Source organism: Triturus cristatus, chromosome 6 (genome assembly GCF_964204655.1).
Source record: "Triturus cristatus chromosome 6, aTriCri1.1, whole genome shotgun sequence".
NCBI classification, from domain to species: Eukaryota; Metazoa; Chordata; class Amphibia; order Caudata; family Salamandridae; genus Triturus; species Triturus cristatus.
The window spans coordinates 1,397,748,779-1,397,768,331 of NC_140589.1; the positions used below are offsets into that span (position 1 = coordinate 1,397,748,779).

A 19,553-nucleotide genomic window follows, 5' to 3' on the forward strand; every position below is an offset into this window, starting at 1 on the left:
CTAGACTTTACAATCTCACAGAAATAAACTTGTTTCGACCTAATACTTAAATACAAATAAATATATATACACATTTATATTTGATCAATATCTTAGTCTAGCACGTTTTGAAAAACAAATGATATCTGAATGACAATTTATCGCGGTGTGTTTTGTTTGTTTTAGGGACTGTGGTCGTTTACTCTCAATGGGCTAAACGCCAGTTTAAACAAGCATTGGCATAGCCAATAGGTCTCGCCTTTGGGACCTTATAAGTGTTTAGCCATGCAACAGTTAATGTTGTTGCACCAAGGATATTGTGCTGCATAACTAAATACTTATAAGGTCCCAAAAGCGAGACCTATTGGCTATGCCAATGCTTGTTAAGAACATGAGAGCAGGTGAATTCCAGGCACTCCAATCCCTACAGTCCAACACTACCATTGTCATAAAATCGTCTGACAAGGGGGGTGGGATCGTGATCCAAGACGCAGGAGCCTACGACACAGAATGCAGACGTCTCCTGAACAATCAGGTCAACTACACTCGCCTTGGTCTTGATCCCTCTCCATACCTTCAAGTCACGATCAAAGAACTGGTGGATGAAGCAGAAACCAATGGTTACCTCACCAAACACGAGGCCGATTTTCTGACTACCAGTAAGGGCATTATTCCATACTTTTATACCATGCCCAAGACGCATAAAAACCTCATGCCTCCACCTGGTCGGCCAATAGTGTCGGGCATAGGCTCACTGCTCGAAACACTTTCAAGGTACTGCGACTTCTTCCTCAAACCCTTGGTACAGGCCACCAGCACCTACGTCAAGGATACTAAGAGCCTACTATCCCTATTACATGATATGGAAATTCCAGATGAACCCACATTACTTGTCTCATTAGATATTGAGAGTCTTTACACCTACATCCCACAGGATGATACCATCAGGGTCATTAAAGATACTCTGGAGGCAACACAATGGGATTATACTACTCCCAAGGATTTCGTGGTCGCATGTGCCACTCTTGCACTGATGAAAAAAAAAATTGAATACAAGGGAGAGCTCTTCTTACAGACTACCGGCACTTCGATGGGCAGCACCTTTGCCCCTAGTGTTGGCCGGCTCTATGTGTACGATTTCGAGTGCAAATATATACTCTCGACACAGAACCCCTATGCGTCACAAATTACCTTTTGGAAAAGGTACATAGACGATATTTTTATTGTCTGGCAAGGAATCGAATAAGCCCTTGTGGAATTCTATGGATGGATCAACACGTGACCTCAACCTGCGATTCACCTACACTTACAAAGAGGACGAGATGGTATTCCTCGACGTTATCATCAAGAAAGTTGGAAACCGACTACAAACCAAAACGCACCATAAACAACCTGCTGCATTTCTCGAGCTTCCACCCCGCCCTTTGCGGGAGAATCTCCCCTTCGGCCAATACCTTCGCCTCAGACGCAAATGCAGTGAGTTAACGGACTTCCGCTCTCAGGCCAAGGATCTGACCAACAAACTCCAGAAACGGGGATATCCAGGCAAATTATTACCCAAGAGCTGCAAGAGGGCCAGGAATCAACACAGGGGAGCCCTCCTGGAAGATAACCCCAAAGCGGGAGGGGAAATACCTCTCACATGTGTAACAACATACAACGTGGCTTCTAATGCTGTCAGTTAATCCATCAGGAAGCACTGTGCATTTTGGAGAGCAACAACCACAGCTGGGAAAAAACACTCTTCTCATTTAAACGAGCTAGGAGCATCAAGGATTCCTTGGTACATACACGTCCTAAAACTTTGGACGAGTAGAGTAACCAATCGGTCTTGAATGCCTGGGGTTTACCCCAAGCAACGAGACATTTCCCTTGTGGGGCTTGCAGCATTTGTCACTTAACAGCCCCTACCAAACACCCAGGACTGGAAACTGGGAAACAATGGTCACAAAGGGCCCACACCAACTGCAACTCCACAAACGTGGTAAACCTGATCACTTGTCCTTGTGGGCTCAGGTACGTGGGCATGACTTCATGCAAGATCAAACAACAAATCTGTGAGCACCGCAGCAACATCCGATGCCGGAAAAATAATACTAAGCTCACTGACCACTTCTTAAAAACAAACCATTCTATTAATGACTTATGCTGGACAATCATTGAACAACTGAAACTAGGTCTGAACCCGCAACAAGCGCTGTTTGAAAAGGAACAGCGTTGGATCAAACGATTATCTACGTACCATCAAGGACGAATGACAACATTCCGTGGGGCTCAGTAATGAAACTTTGAACCTCTCGGGCTAGTCTTTTTGAACATTGTTCTACGGAACCCCGTGTGAGTTTTCATCTTGTCACAGTTAGACACTAAATAGGTTTCACCCATATGTGACACCAACTAGTTAAATCTGAGTTCTTTTCTTAGAACATAAATTGCCAACTGATTGTGTAGGTCAAACATCATTAAGTCCCAGTTCACCTTACGACAACTCAATCCCTCCTACACGCTGCAAACTCATAATGTGATTTTGTTCCTCCTGTTTCTAGATACCATAAATCAGATGGGCGTGACTAATAACCAATAGGGTTTGTAGTGCTTCCCCTACCTTGTGTTTGCTAAACGCCTCAGCTAGGTAAACATTGAGTACAACAGGTGTTATTTGTAGAGGGCCCCAAGGATTAATAGATATAACTAACATCTTAATTCTCTTTAGCAGACCCATTTTGTAACACTTGAGTGGTTTACATTAAATTAATAAAGTTTTTCTCTGAGCATTCCCCGCTGCAGTCTAGTGTTCCGGCCGACGTGTCCAGAGCGTGTGCGTTATCCGACCCATGCCCGGATCACGTGTTCAGGAACCGGCATTTCTCCCCCGATCTGCAGGACAGCGGCAACATTCGGGTGCAAGACAGATCGCAGTTAGGTCGCTAGCTGGAGAGTGCCACATTGGAAGTAAGTGTCCTGGGTTGTTTTTTGGGGGGGAGTCGGTACCGGTTAAACTTCGGTGAACGCGCAACCGCTGATCCCATATGTTTTTTCTAGAAATCCACAGGTATCTCACCCCCTTACGGACCCATGACGTGAAGCCATTATTTACTTCACGAAAGCGCCAAGTTTTCCATGCTTAAACAATGTTTTTATGCACACTCCACAGCGCATTCATTCTGAACCAGCGCTATGGCACCGGTCCAATACTGAGCACTTTAATTGTTAATGTACAAAATCAGCTATTGCTTGAATCACGCCTATTTGTCAAGGCACCGGAAAGTTACTGGGAGTCACCGGTAACCACGACCCCTCCGATAGCAAAAATGTACAGAGTGGCAGTATATTTGACACAAGTGCCTGAGCCACAGGTACACGTGGTTTTCACCAGTCTAACTACCTAGATAACTCACAACATGAGGTAGCAACGTACATCAGACCTCTTGGATATCTGAGGAAAGACACCACTGATTCCACGTATTATTTGTGTGTTTTTTTACTTGTGTTCTTTCTTTTTCAGAGTTCGTGGCTTTTGGAATTCCCAGAAGGTCGCTTAGGTAAAACCATGAGTTTTGCCTTGTATACACCTCCACAGGTCAGGATATGCCTTAGCGTGTGTATACCGCCGTGGGGGTTGCCCTGTAAAGCAGAAACATGTCGACCAACATTCACTACTTTTACTAAATCGGACGAACTTGGTCAACCTAACCAGCCAGCTCACGTCCGTCTCACCTGTTTTTAACGATTTCTGGTTTTCCACCATTAAAATCATTTTTGGATAAAACCACCAATCTTTTCATTTGCACAACTCTTACACTGAAAATGTCTCATGAAAAAACCCAGTTCCACTGTAATTCAGGAGTCATAGCACACGAGGGGGGCACTCGGTCCCTCTGGTGGGAACCCAATGATGAAGCATGTCACCAACTAGGTTGGTGAGTGAGGGTTCTTTTAAATAAATAAGTTTTTCCTCGTGTTGTCCTTTAGTTGTTTTTCCCTTCGTTTTTCACTCTTTTGTTGTTATTCAAGATGAAATAGAAACTACAAGTGTGAATTATGGAGACAAGAAGAGTTGGGTGGTGGAAGAAAGAGGCAAAAGGTGGCATTTAGCTTAAGCAGTCACATGAAAATAATGCACCAGATTGAGGGGACAGAAGAAAACGTCTAACATGATGTATGATTGAAAAATATATCAAATGAATATCAAAACAGTACTAAAATCAAAATATGTCAATGCATTGTTCGTGATCATTAAATCGTGCACTGAATAAGTCCACAGCGCTTCAGTTGTTTGTTTTTGGTACAGCCTCAAATGCATAGCATTTTACATTACGCTTACCAGGGAACTTCATTCAGTTTAATCAATTTTGATATTCTATGGCTACTTGCGAATAGCTTCTTGCCACCTTAAACTATTTGTGGCTCCTCCAGGCTCCAGTTCGATCCGAATGGCAGACTAGAAGTCCACCGAGTGAGAAGATTATGCAGCAAAATATGAAAGTGTTCAAAAACTACCAGAAGCTAAAAAAAGACAAAGGAGATGGTCTTGGCATCTACCAGGATATCTTTCAGTGGTGCTTCAAAGTTCTCTGAAAGCAGTCTCTCAGAATTAGTAAGAGCACCACACTCCAAGTGTTCCCATTAGACACCATCGCTCAGCCTGAAACATGAATGCCAAGCACACAGTCATAATAGTGCAGAACAAACATTGGCAAATCCAATAGGTTTGATATTTGTGCACTGTGCTATTAGCTTTACCAATGCTTGTTTTCATATTGCTATGATGCGTTATGCAGATTTGTATAGCACACTATCACCGGGAGGGTATCCTGGCACTGAGTAGGTGCGAGTCTAGCCACACCTAGAGCATAGTGGGTCTACTTAAAAAGGTAGGTAATTCCATGCTTTAGGAGTGATGCAGGTATAGACTCGACTCACATACCTGGTTTTCTGTATGTGTGGGATGTGTGCAAGAAGTAGAAGTACAAATGAGTGGAGGTGTTGAAGGTTTGTGAAAGCAGATGTGATTGTTGAGGTACACTGGGCCAGAGCTATGTAGTGCCTTTAAAGTGTGGGTGAGGAGTCTAACTTGTGCTCGTTTGAGAACTGGGAGCCAGTGGAGCTCCTTCAGGCGTGATGTGATATGTGTGGGGCATGGGATGTTAAGCCTGATTCTGACAACCGATTTCAGAATGGTCTGAAGGATACTGGTGAGTTTTATTATCATTCCAGCATAGATAGTGTTCCCGTAGTCCAGCTTTCTTGTGACATTACGGTATTCCGGGTGCTGATTGGGAGCTATTTGAAAAATGTTCTCAGCATCTTCAGAGTATGGAAGCATGAGGGAGTCATGGCATTGACTTGGGCGGTCATGTCGAGTTTGTTGTTAATGATGATCCCAAGGTTCTTGACGTGGGTAGTGGGGTTGGGTGTGGGTCCTAACTCTGTGGTCCACCAGATGGAGTCCCACGGTAATGTGCTCTTCTCGAAGATCATGACTTTGGTCTTGTAAGTCTTCAGCTTTAGACAGTTCGTCTTCATCCAGACTGTGATTTCAGTCATGCGGGTACTGAGATTCTTGCTTGTGAGGGAGAGAATGAGTTGTGCATTATTGTCGTGGGAGAGGACATTGATACTGTGAGAGCGGATGATGCTAGCTGGAAGGATCATGTATGCTTTGAAGAGGGTAGGGCTCAGGAAGGATCCTTGAGGAATTCTACAGATGAGGTTGCAGGCGTCTGAGGTGTAGGTGCCAGGCTGACAGACTGGGTCCTTCAAGTAATGAAGGAGCAGATCCATCGGAGTGCACTCCTTGGATTCTAATGTAGTGTAGGCATTGGAGGAGGATGGGGTGGGATACTGTGTCAAATGCTGTAAAAAGAAATTCAGGAGGATGAAATTCAAGAGGATGAGGCCGCCCTGTCTCCTCTGTCCAGAGTCATGGGGGTGTCATCTGTGGTGACAATAAGGGCAGTTTCAATGCTGTGGTTGGGTCTGAAACAAGACTGGATGGCAATGTGGAGTTGGTGGTCATTGAGGTATTTGATGAGATGTCTGTTGGTTTATTTTCTATAAGACCTTGCCCAGGAATGGTAGAAGGGTGATCGGTCTGTAGCTGGCAAGCACTGAAGGGTAGTAGAGGGTTTCTTCAGCAAAGGGAGGGCAGTTGCATGTTTCCAGCATCTGGGGAGGTCAAGAAAGAGGTGGAGGTATTCAGAATGGCTGTGAGCATGATGCCAATGGATTGTAGTCCTCTGGAGCAGGCGCTGAGGAGGAAGGGTCTTATGGGGACCCTGAGTGAATGGACTTTGTGGCAGGAGTGGTTTCTTCTGGGGTGATGACGGCCCATGTGGTTAGCGCACACAGACAAAAGCATCTGAAAAATTGATGCTACAAAAAATGAAGCAAACCTTTTTTTCACTATAGCATCTATTATTCAGATGCTTTTATCAGCTTTCTCTCTCTAGGGCTGCAGCTCCAGTCAAAGACTGTAAAATAGTCCCTCACACATTTAAATGGAATGGGAAGGTCATACCTAAACAGTGAACAGAAAAACCATGATGTCAAAATAAGCTGTAGGTTGATGCAAGGTGTGATTGGCAATATTACAAGTCAATGAGAGAAGGTCCCAAAGTAAAAGAAGCCTATGGATAAAGAAGACTGACTAAAAGCCTGTCAAGTTAAGTACAGAATACAAGATATTTACTATGAATGGTGCAAGTACCATACAAGTCAAACTTAAAATAATAATTGCACCATCCTACACCCCAAAGCAGCTTGACCAACATATTACACTTCTTACCTGTGCATAAAGTAAAGTGGAAGAGCAGCATTGTTCATTTAGTGTCAGTCTCAAGAGGATTATCTAAAATGTTTTTTGTTTCTGTTGAGCATCTCAAGTCATAAAATGTCCAACTCTTGACTTAACATAAGATCCATCTTAGGGCCTCAATATGTCTGGACCAGAAATACCGCTTCAGTATTTCTGATCCATAAATTAGCAATAGTGCAGGTGTCAGTAATTATGGGATGTTAGAATACTGCGCTATTCAAACTGGGACCCAGAGTGCTGCTTAAGGAATGGAACCATTTCTTATTGTGCTGGATTACCATAGTAATATCTAATTTTCAGAGTTTTTCCTAACCGTACCTGTTTTTAGCTGGTGAAACGTCTGAGTAGGATGCACCAGAAGTGGGTATATCCCCAGCTCTTGTAATTCCAGATTCAGTCAGTAATTTTGGTTACTAATCAAATGGCGCATTCCAACCCCTTTTAATGAGGACCATACAGTCGGGCCGGAGGGCTCACTGGACTAATGCATTCAGTGCACGGGCTTGTGTTTAACCCCACAGGTACAGATTCAAGTCACGCCGTTCCACTGAGGCTTTCCGAGGTTGAAAAATTAGTACCACTGACTTTGGTAACAACAAACATATGCCATGAAGAGCTTAGATGCGCCTTCAAGTGAACATGCACTATAAAAATACATGTATTTATGTTAACTATCAAGGAACTTTTGTTTTAACTAATTTTAGAATATAACAGTGTGATTATTGATTTGTGTCAGGGCTGTCTAATTAGAGATTTACACTTGGTGCGGGAATGATCTTGCTAAATTGTTAGAAAATTTAAAGATCTTATGAAAACTTAAAGAATACATTTTTCAAAGCTTTATACATTTTTTCAACAAGTACTGCAGGTTGACATAAGTTCATCTCAAATTATTTTCACTGTGTACTATGAAAAAGCAGGGTTATAAAATACACCGTTCAGAGCACAGAGCTTTACATACTATCATCGTTCTGCACCTAGAATTAACTCGTTTTGCAGTGTGTTCAGCATACACAGAATAAACATTCATTTCCCAAGTATTTTAAAAATGTAAGAGGTAAAAGCAGACGACTCATTGCTTTAATGAATGTTCTGAATGGGCTTCACACTGTAGTTAATGAGAAATTCAAGAGGCCCTTTGTATGGTGCAGACCTTATATTCTATAGACCACCAAATCATCCCCATCGCCACTCCCAGGGATATTCAGGCTTGCACCCTTGTCTTACAATCAGTCAGCAGGAAAATGTTTGATGAATTCGCTTTCCTAGGAGACTAAAGAATACAGCGTATTGTTATTAAGCGTCAGCTAATAAAACTATCAGTTGATCCACTGGTAGCTGGACTCCAATTATCAACAATCTGGTTTAAGATTACTTTCCAGAAAAGCATTGCCTTGGTGCATAGCCACCAAATAAGGAATACCGTATCTGCTTGCTGCCAGCTCTCCAACACGGGGTAGAGTTAATGTAGAGCGAGCCTAGACTCGTGGGAGTTTAATATAACTACAGATATTGTACACAAGCTCTATCTTTATGCTGTGTGTAAATTGATCACGGCACATGAGCTAGCCATAAAAGTTTTTTTTTTTAAATATAGGGCACTTGCTACTGGCCCTTCCCCATCCAAGCATACTTCCACTGCATATGTCCAGAAGAAATGAACTTAGAGATAACAGAAAGGTTATGGTTTAACATATGGGTGAGGGCACCAAAAGGATTAGCTCAATTAAGGTACGAACTCCATAATCCTTCGCTTTCATCTCGTTGTGAATGATCCAGTGCTGTCGATGAATGTATTGGAATTGGTCCCGTCCGGTAAGCAGAAAGTCTGGTTACCCAATTTGTAGTCCCTTAGTTTGTAAATCGGCCTCAAGTGGCTTTTCTCGTCTTGATTATTCAAAATTACCAAATCCAAAATCAGGATTAGTCAATTTCCTTGTATCAGGGTGAGAGGAGACAGGAATGACGTTACTTCATTGGTGTTAACTGCCTAGATCAAGTACCACAGCATCATGTTAATCAATACTATCAAGTTCTCAAATCTATTTCCTTGATAATGAAAGACGTTTCTGGCCTGGACTCCATGCTTTCTCTTGCTCTATGCTCTATTATTGGATATTGCCCTCCTAGTTAGAGAAAGGGATGGCACTAGAAGGGCATATAGGCAGACGTCCCAACCATCACTTGTTTGCCTACTGCTGTTAAAGAGTTTACAAGTGCACACAAATATTTATGTTTGGGAGGGACACATCCTCTTGCTAAGTTTAAATTTATGCAAACATATTTCATTTCAGGCTATCCGTGAGATCGAAGATGTCTGTAGTGAGCATTTACAATATTCCTGCATGTTATCAGTGGTGGCCTCTGCAACTCCCACTCTATAATTGAGTGTCTAGTAGGAATGGAAGTAGCCACGTGTTTTAAGGACTTATATTTGATAGCACCGTGATTTATGAAATGTGTGAGGTTAGAATCATGTACAAATACAGAGCTGTTTGATTAACGGGGTTCTATTCACCATGCCTTCCTTTCACTGGTACTTCTCCTCATCAGAAAACGATCAGAATGCAAAGTTGCCAAAAGGAACCGTGCTATAATTCCTTACTCAGCAGCACACCAAATTGTGGTACCTGTGGAGCTGCAGGTCACAGCATGCAAAATGGTGTTGGCCAAAACGTCACTTCTGGCTCATTACGAACAATTAGTTGGCAGCTATGGTAATGCTTTCCGAGGGGATTGAACTTCAAAAGTTGACATTTGTGGCTGATACCTTGCCCCACTGCCTTGTGGGACTGTTTCTCTTTCAGACTTTTACCTACTCCATTACTAGCAACTATTGTATGACTGGTCCACTGGCAGACCCTGACTGGCTGAGATATCCTTTCAAGCTGATACCCTCCAATTAAACGTGCTCATATGTGGCTAATTACCCTCTTCTCGTGTATCTTTATGTGCTGCTGACAATCTCTTATAGGATATTTGCCTATGGATGATTTGCCACAACACCGTGTAAATCCTTCATGAGTGGCTAACCTCTCGATCTTTCCCAAAATTCCATGAGTCTTATTCTCTCCTACTTCATCAGCCTCAAGCATGACTGAGCCCTGCTTCCTCAGTTTTATGCCTTGTCTTCTCCCCTCTGTGTGCCCATGTGAGCAATCCTTCCCTTTCTTTACCTCCTGGACTTCCATCGAGGGCTTGAAACAGACTCAGCCAAAGAGTGGATCGGTGATAGAATCCTTCATAGAAGAGGTTGTCTCCACTTTCTTGTGCCATTCAATGCTGAGGCAGATGGGTGGGAAGCAGTATGTCTACATTGAAGCTACACCCACCTTATAGAAGTGGTAGAAGTGTGAGCCTTTCTGTTCTCTGGCTGGCAATGCCCAGGAGCTAGGAAGGGTAGTGCAGATGCTTTAAGGCGAGATTGGCCATGACATTTAAAGCTCATTTGATAATAATTAATAAAAATAAAGCAAATAATAAAGCATAAAAGGGGTTGTGTCATACAAACAGTAAACTTATTACCCACGAACGCTACAATTACACAACATTCAGCATTATTTTCTCGCTCTGCCAATTGTCTCCATAAATAACACCGAAATCAAATTTACTGTTTAAAAACAAAACTGCCATTATACTGATGAATGCCAATGGCATCTCCCCTTCCCGATTGAATTTTAAATAAAGTACTAATTTGTGAGTTTTCCTTTCGCCGTGCGTGTGAATAGCTGTCAAAAGACTGACATGCAATAAGTGGATGTTGAATTCTCAAAATTATATCCGACGGTGCCCTCTTTCGTTTTGCAAGTTCTTTTCAGCAATGCACAGTGATACACATTTTCCACATGACTGCAATACAAGCTTGCTAATTAAATTATTCTTTAATTAGTTTGTTAATGAGTTTAGCTATGCATGGCTCTTAGGACTTTCATTTTTTGCCATACAATAATTACAGATAATTAAACTACATCAAGCCATTTTTCCCCTTGTAAATATCCCCAAAAATGACAACATGCTGTAAATGAATCTGGAAAACAAAACATGACAGATGAAAGATCTTGCTGGAATTAATTAGGCACTAATTACATACTGCAGCCGCGGGAAGAATATCACTAATTACCCACAAAAAAAAACAACATTTTTGTGAATGCTGATGGCCACCAGAATTCTTACCTTCGTTATGTACAAAATAGTCTTGAAGCCAGTGCAGGGCTCGCTGGCAGTCATGGTGGTCCTGAAGCGAAAATAGGTTTGAAGGAACCTTGCCAGTGTACCTCTTGTTGGAGCAGTCTTCTATTTCCCTGTTAGTCACTAGTTCACTGATATCTGCGCCTGAGGGGCACGGGACCTGACGGACATGGAATAAAGAACGCACAAATAGAAGGAGAGTGGTCAAATTAAACAGAATTTCTACTTTAAAACAACTGCACATATTTGCATTACCTTCATTTACAATGACTACGTAGTCATAGTGAATCAAGGCTCTTTTAAATGTAAGGATGATTGATTGAGTGACTGCATGGGCAAGGGTTGTCACTTCGTTTTATTCCACCCGTTATCCTACCAGAGAAGTGTGAACACGATGGAAAGCATGGCTTTCTCACACCTCTGCCCATGAGTAGAGTCAGTCCGCTCCACCTATCTGGCTGACAAGCTCACCATCTCTGGTGGCTCTCGGCTCACCGGCAGCCAGAACACAATTAAAAGGGAAACTCAGAAGTATGAACAAAAGCCTTTTCCCTCTAAGCACCTAGATCAACATTCCTATATCAATCATGACCACCACAGCCCTGCTTTTATTCTGGAAAGAGTTGACGACTCTTTAAAAAACACTACATTATTACGCAGTAACAGTTCACAAACTAGCTACCTCTCAAATCACTTGTAGACGGCATCCTTGGCTTTGGATAGTTTTACACCATATAAATACCACATATATAAGCTAATAGGTTACACGTGGGGAATGACGCTGCTCAACCGTAGCCATTGGGCCAGTAAGTGGTGGAGTATATTTGCATGGACTAGGATCTATCCAGATTCACTGCAGATTTTTTCATATGCAATCGAAATAATGTATTCTAGGTCATACCAACAGCTTGAGATAACTCTTAACAGAGCTAATACAATTTTTGACTTTTAAATATACAACTGTCTGGTCTCCTCATTGCCAGATTGGCAAATAGAGTACAAGGAGGTGGGGCATAGCATTTGGTGGACATTCGATTTACCTGCACATTTTCAGCAACAAAACATTATAAATTATATATCTGAATGTATTGGTATTCATGCAAACACACATAATACCCATACTAATTATACTATGCACTAAACCATTCTCATTACACAAGGATAATTACGTGTCAAAGAGACAAGAAACCTCTGTTGCCTGCAAACATGCTTCTTCCATCCTCCTCTCGCAAATATACCTAAATATATACCTGCTCTTTCAATAGAACACTAATAAAGTAAATCAAAGCAGTATATAGGAAACTGTCAAAGATAGAATGAATATGGCGCAGGAAGAAATAAAGACTAACAAAACATAGGTTTCATAGTAATGAAAATGATGGATAAGTGTACTGCCTACTACCATTGAATCTCTCTTCCCCACCAAAGTCTTCATTTCAAGGTGCAAAAAAATGCATGAATCGTGCTCAAAGGGGTACTTTGGTGGATAAAAAACAAAGTCTGCAACAGTAAATTTCCTGTTCGGACTCAGAGATTCAGGATTTGTTGAATTTTACAATATATATATTCACTGAAAAAATCAAAGGTTACAGGGAAGTTATAGTTAGGCTCAGATTTCACTCGTAAAAAAACAGTGAAATTCAGCACTTATAGTTAGCTCAGCTAACTATAACTTACACCCCCACAATGCACTGCTTTAGACCTCACATATTACATCACTCAAGACATGGTCAGTGACATCACTGATGACATCACTGCTGAGGTCATCCAGTGAGTGTTTTCTAAACGTTTATGAGTGTTAAATATAAATACCAAGGTACAACAAAAGCAAAATTAGTGTACTTTCTGTTCTACTGAGTGATACTATTTCTAACATATATTATATGAGTGACTGTATCAGTGTGTGAGTGGATTTCTCAGTGCCTGTATGGGTGTGTGAGTGGCTGTATGGATGTATAAGTAGGTGTGTGAGTAGCTGTGTAGGTGAGTGAGTGGCTGTGTGAGTGACTGTATTGGTGAGTGAGTGGGTGTGTCAATAGCTGTATGGGTGAGTGAATGGCTGGGTGGTTGAGTGGGTGTGTAAATGACTGTATGAGAGAATGAGTTAGTGGGTGTCCAAATGGCTGTATGAGTGAGTGACTGGCTGTGTAAGTGGCTGCATGGGTGAGTGAGTGGCTGTTTGAGTGGGTGTTCAGTTAAGTGAGTTGGTGTATGAGTGGCTGTATTGTAAAGTAAGTGTCTGTGAATGGATGTATGGGTGAGTGAGCGTGTGGGAGTGCTTCTTTGGATGTGTTAATGGGTAAGTAAGGTGTTGTGTGGCTGTGTTAAGAGCCTGTATGGGCGAGTGAGTGGGTGTGTGTGTGAGTGGCTCTATAGGTAAATAAGTGGGTGTATGAGTAGCTGTATGTGTGGGCATGGCTGTATGGGTAAATGACTGGTTGTATGAGTGGCTGTATGAGTGAGTGGTTGTGTGGGCAGCTGTGTGAGAGTGAGTGGCTCTATGGATGAGTGAGTGATTGTGTGAGAACTTGTATGGGTCTGTGAATGGGTATGTGAGTGGTTGTGTGAGTGAGTGTATGTAAGGGTATATAGGGGTGTGAGTGGGTGTGTGAGTGCTTCTGTGGATGACGTCATCAGTGATGGCATTTGAGATGTCATCAGTGATGTCACTGTCCATGTCATGAGTAATGTAATATGTGAGGTCATAAGCAGAGTATTGCGGGGGCGTCAGTTATAGTTAGCTTAGCTAACTATAACTGCTGAATTTCACTGGTTTTGTATGAGTGAAATCTAAGCCTAACTATTACGTCCCTGTAACCTTTGTGTTTTTTAAGTACATTTCGAAGGTTTTTTTAATGTTGTTTCATAACAATAACGCCCCTGTAACCTCTAGCTTTTAAGTGATTAGTTAAAGGGTTTTTTAAATTCTATTTCCCAACTATAACTTTTTTAATATTGTTTTCTAACTATAATGCCCCTGTTACCTTTGGTTACCTCCCTCCATTTAGCTCTAAGAGCCCCGCGGACCGCCACCTCCCTAGGGCTTTTTTTTTTTACCATAGGACTGGAGCCAAATGAACCCCCCTCCTGAGGCTTTCATTTGCCCCAGGGACCACCGCGTCCCCGGAGCTAACGAAAAAATCATGCGGAAGCCGTGTGGACACCCCGGGGACCACCACCCCCCCCCGGGCCAAATACTTTCTTTAAAGTTTGAAGGGGGCTGTGCGTTCCTCCTCCTTGGCCACATACGGCCACGGGGACCCCATAAAACGGGCCCGACTTGAACTCAATGGAGAGAGGAGCCACGCAGCCCCCTCCCTGGGCCGATTTCAGCCCCAAGGACCTCATCCCCCGAGCCCAGCCATGTCTTCCGGGTGCCCTCATTGCACCCAGTGTGCTGCATGGGGACCACGGTAGGAGCCTCAAGGTCCCCGCGACCCAGCCGGCTCCCTGCCTTCTGTGGGAGCTGGCCATGCTTTTTACAGACATTCAGCTCTCTGTTGTGAGAGCAATTGTTTTGTCTGTTTTCCTGCCAATTTGACAAAAGGCAGGGAAACTGACGAAAACTCCACTCTCAGCAAGTGGGAGCGGTTTCACAGCTCTCGCTTGCCGAGAGCAGAGTCCGTGTTTCCTCTGACTTGACGGGAGCTGTCAAATCTCCTGCCAAGCCACAGCAAATAGCTATGTCCCGGGATGGGCTCCCCGGGACATAGCAGGAGCTGACCTTAGGAGGTGGCAGTCCCCAAGGCTATGTATGGCTCCAAGAGGGCCCCCTCTCCTTTTTTGTTCAAGGAGGTGGTAGTCCCCAGGGCCCTATTTGGCAAAAGGGTGGCCGTGCAGCCCAGGGCTGGACTGGTAAGTCCGGGCACTGGGCAATCCCCCGGTAGGCGGGATGGGGGCCGTTTTTTTGCCAGGGGGCCAGTTTTGTGCCGGGGGGGGCGGTTTGGACCCTGGCCCGTGACCGACCCGAGTCAGTGCAGCTAAATCTGCTGCATAATTAATGCTATGCATTGATGTCAGTATTCGATGAATAATTTATTAAATAAATGCACCTGCTGCTGCTCAGGCAGATCCATGCTGCGCGCAGCGCGCAAATGTCTCCTCCGCCCGGGGCGGCCCCCGGGTCTGCGAGCGGCTGGCAAGCCGAGGTGTAGTTCACCTCTTAGGGTGGGGTCTGGAAACTCTGGATGTTGATCATGCGCATTGCTTGGGGCCGGGCTCGCGCAAAGTGCGCGTGCGAGGTCAAGCAGGCAGGCATCTCGTGATCTCAGAGGCAGAGAGAGACGAGTCGATGACAGAGAAAAGGAGCGAGGCACCGCACAAAATTTAATTATTTCTAGCCCCCCCGGGACCCCTGTCTGCAGGTGAGTCTAGTCAGGACTGTCCAGTCGTTTAAATTGCAATGCATGCTGTGTAATCCCTGATTCATGGGACAGGGCACTGTCTGGGCTTGGGCGCTTTGCCGTCGCGACTGGGCTGTTTTCGAAATTAAAAGCAAAAGGCCTGGTTAGGGCTGTGATCGGGACGGGCAGGGCAGGGCTGCTTATTAATAACAACATGCAGTATCGTATGGCTGGGGATATCAAGGCAATGCAGGTACACACTGCCAGCAGACCAAACAACTCCACCACAAGCACCCTCTGCTCACTGAGAAGCACGAGTGAAGCCTGAGTGCAAAGCTCCGAAGCTACATCAGTGGCGTGGGAGGTGGCTCTCTCTTGTGGTGCTTGTGACTCAGAACGGAAAGCACACCTCTGCAGTCTTTCTAACAAAGCACATTACTTGTACACCTCTTGTGCTTTCCTTTGCTGTAATGAGAGGGCATATGCACACCTCAAGCTCTGCTTGCAGGCTCACACGAGATTCAGCGTTGACTTGAGTGATGATGTGAACTTCTTCAGAAAATAAGAAGGGAAAGAAAGGTCCTTTGCATTTTAGTATATAACAATTACAACAAATTGGATTAGGCCGACACCTGTTTTACACACGTTGTCCTTGCGTGTAATAGCTCATTCGCAGGAGCTGCATCAATTCATGGGTGAGAAAGAGCCATTTTTAATTTCTATTTCCTTGCACTTATTTAATGTCATCTGTGGGATAGTGAGGTGGCAGATTCCCAAGCGCTGCCTGTTTGTCTCGGTATACCAGGTGTATTAATATTGTGATTTGTTTGATAGAGTGTGATAGGTAATCACTGCCTTAGAAGGTATTCATAACAAGGAATCTGATTACTCTGAGACGGCAAAAGCAACACCTTCCATTTTAATTTACTTTTTAGATTCCCACACCTATTCACCACAAAATAAAGAACAAAGTTTAAGAAACAATTTCAAAGAAGACAAAAAGACACAAAAGAGGTCTGATAGATATGCCTCGAGAAGCCTACACCCTTGAGAATAAATAACAGAATAGGTCCCAAAATACACATACACGCACACTGGTCTACTGTTTTGTTTTTTTTAGTTTTTTTTTTTTATAATTTTTTTTTGTGAAACCGTTTATTACAAAATTCAAAGAATATACAAAGATGGGCCTACAACCTTCAGGCCGGCCGCTAGCAAACAAGAGGAGCATAAGATACACACAGTGGAGCGCAGACAGCGGCAAAGGGAAACATACAGGAGTCAGCCGCGTTGATGGCCACACCATACGGACCCCACATGACGGTTTCTTTTAAACATAAATAACAGCAAACAAAATCCAACCACAAGGCAACCCACGATCGAAAACTGCAGCATGTGCTCCCCTAGAAGGGGGACCCTACCAAACCATAGGAGTATCAAGGGGGGGGGAGAAGGTCAGAACAGGGACTGGGTGAACTCAATGCCCGGTACCGGAGAGCTAAACCGGCTAAGGGGACGGGGCAGGCGATGGATCGGGCAATAACGGCGGGGCGTAGATTCCACCACGGTAGGCGTTCCAGGGACCCCACACTTTCACCCATGTCCCAGGCTTACCTCTCGCTACATACACCACCTTTTCCCGAAACATGCACCAGTCCATATTTTCCTTCCAGGCCGAAACAGTCGGGGGCCTCTGGGAACCCCACAGTTGAGCAATATCGCGCTTGGCCACCATATATCCCAGAGTCACCCACCACGTCTGTGGCGCCGAATAGTCGGTTGGTTCCCACACGTTCAACAGGCATCTCCTCGCTTCGGGCAGCAGCGGCACACACGTAACCACCCGCAGGACCTCATACACACCACGCCAGAATCGCTCCACCTCTGGGCATTCCCACAAAATATGAAGAAAGGTCCCCAAAGAACCACACCCACGCTTACACAACCCGTCCACCGCATAGCCCATTCGCAATAGCCTTGGCCCCGTTATGTAGACCCTATGGAGTATCTTGAGCTGGACGAAGCGAAGGCGGGCCGGTATGGCCACCTCTTTCGGGGAGGCCACCGCAGAGACCCAGTCCTCGTCGTCCAGCTCCAATCCATCGGCAACCCAAGCCTCGCGAAGATCAAGCAGCAATCCCACGCGGTCATTGATCAGTTTTTTATAGATTAACGAGATCGTGCTTTCCGGGACATGTCCATCCAGCACTCTATCTTCCAGAGGGGAGTACTCCGGGATGGAGGCAACGTCCGGGAAGGCGGAGCATAGTGCATGACGGATCTGCAGATACCGAAAGTACTCCCTGTCTTGCAACTGGAATTCCGTCTGCAGCATCCCGAACGTTTTGAATCCCCCCCTCGTCCAGAGATCCCCCACCCTGCTAATGCCTATCATGTCCCACTTCTCGAAGCCCTTCGAGGTCCACAGGGAGCCCAACTGCTCAGATGCGTACAGTGGTGACGCCCGGGTCAAACGATCCTTCCACCCCATCGCTGCATTAGCCGCGTGCCACACTCTTACCATGACACGGGTGGGGCCCGTAAGACGTGCGTCGAGCGAGCTGGAGTAGAGCGCTCGATTATAGTCACCACCCGGCGGTAGCATCTTATCCATTTCAAAGGCCGGGTTTAGGGCGGGCCCGTATAGGCCGTGATTAATCGCAGCCAGCTGGGAGGCCCAATAATACCGTTTAATATCCGGGAGGGCAATCCCCCCGTCATACCACGGGAGCGTCAGCTTCGCCAGGGCGATACGCGGTCTCCCGTCCCAGAACAGGCGGCGTTGTAAGCTCTCCACCTCGCGGAAGTAGCGCGCCGGGACGAGGTCCATTGTATTCTGCAGAGCGTACAGGAAACGCGGCAGCGACATCATCTTAAACAATGCCGCCCGGCCGAGCGGCGAGAGCGGCAAACGCCGCCAACGCACGACATCCTCCTTCAGGCGCCGGAGGGGGGGCAGCAGGTTTCGATCATACCGGGCCTCCGCGTCTAGGGTGATGAAGATACCCAGGTACCTAAATCCCTGCGGGGCGATCTGGATAGGACAGCCCCGCGGAAGGATAGGAGCCTCCCCAGAGAGAACATACACGCACGATTTAGCCCAGTTGATGACGAGACCGGAGTTGCGACCAAATGAGTGCAATACATCAACCAGGACTATCAGTGATTTACGTGGGGAAGCCAGGTACAGGAGAATATCGTCAGCATATAGGGACACGCGGTCCTCATACTCGGGGGTCCAGCGGAGACCACGAATAGAAGGTTCCCACCGCAACCACTCCGCCAGGGGCTCCAAGGCAAGCGCAAAAAGAAGCGGCGATAACGGGCAGCCCTGCCGCGTGCCCCTGCCCAACTCAAACGGAGCCGACACTCTACCGTTCACAACCACCTGCGCCAGTGGGCCAGAGTACAACAATTTAACCCAGCTGATAAACCCTGGGCCAAACCCAAATTTCGCGAGCGTCGCCCAAATATATGGCCATTCAAGTGTGTCAAACGCCATAGTGGCGTCCAAGGATGCCAAGATGGCCGGCTCCCGCATGAACGGGACACGTGCGAGCACCCCATGCAAACGCCGCAGGTTAAGCGCTGTCTTACGATGGGGGATAAAGCCGGACTGGTCCTGGTGGACCAAGTCACACACCACGCCGACCAGCCGATTGGCCAGAACCTTGGCGAGAATTTTGGGCTCCGCATTCAATAACGAAATGGGTCGATAGGATGTGACCCAGTCCCGAGGCCTCCCCTCCTTGTGGATAACCACGATGGTAGCCAGACGCTGGTCTAGCGGGAGGGAACCCACCGAGTGGGCCGCAAGGAACATAGCACGGAGATGCGGCGCCAGCGTATCCGGTCGCAGCTTATACAACTCGATGGGAAGACCATTAGGACCCATGGCCTTGCCGGAAGCGACCGAGCGTATGGCGAGGGCAATTTCTTCGGAGGTTGGAGCGGCGTCCAACAACACTCTGTCCTCCTCAGAAAGGGAAGGCAGCGCGATATCTCTGAGCAGGGCATGGGAATCCTCTTTAGAGCGGGAAGACACTGGAGAATATACCCCACGGAAATAGTCCACAAAGCAGGAGACAATTTCCTCCGGTTCAGTGACACATACACCATTCATTTTCTCAATCAACGGGACAACACGACTCGCTCTCTCTTTTTTATCCAGCCACGCAATCAATTTACCAGCCTTATCACCCACATCATACAGTCTACCCTGTTGC

At 45.5% G+C, this 19,553-nt stretch overlaps 1 protein-coding gene across 2 annotated transcripts in view; it reads right to left on the reverse strand.

Moving 5' to 3' along the window:
- Positions 1-19,553, reverse strand: part of CFAP61 (cilia and flagella associated protein 61) — a 2,048,453-nt gene that overhangs the window by 654,638 nt on the left and 1,374,262 nt on the right. For both annotated transcript variants that reach the window (XM_085612416.1, XM_085612415.1), the window contains exon 21: positions 10,970-11,144. In XM_085612416.1, the coding sequence (XP_085468542.1) occupies positions 10,970-11,144 (175 nt within the window). The remainder of the gene's footprint in view (positions 1-10,969; positions 11,145-19,553) is intronic.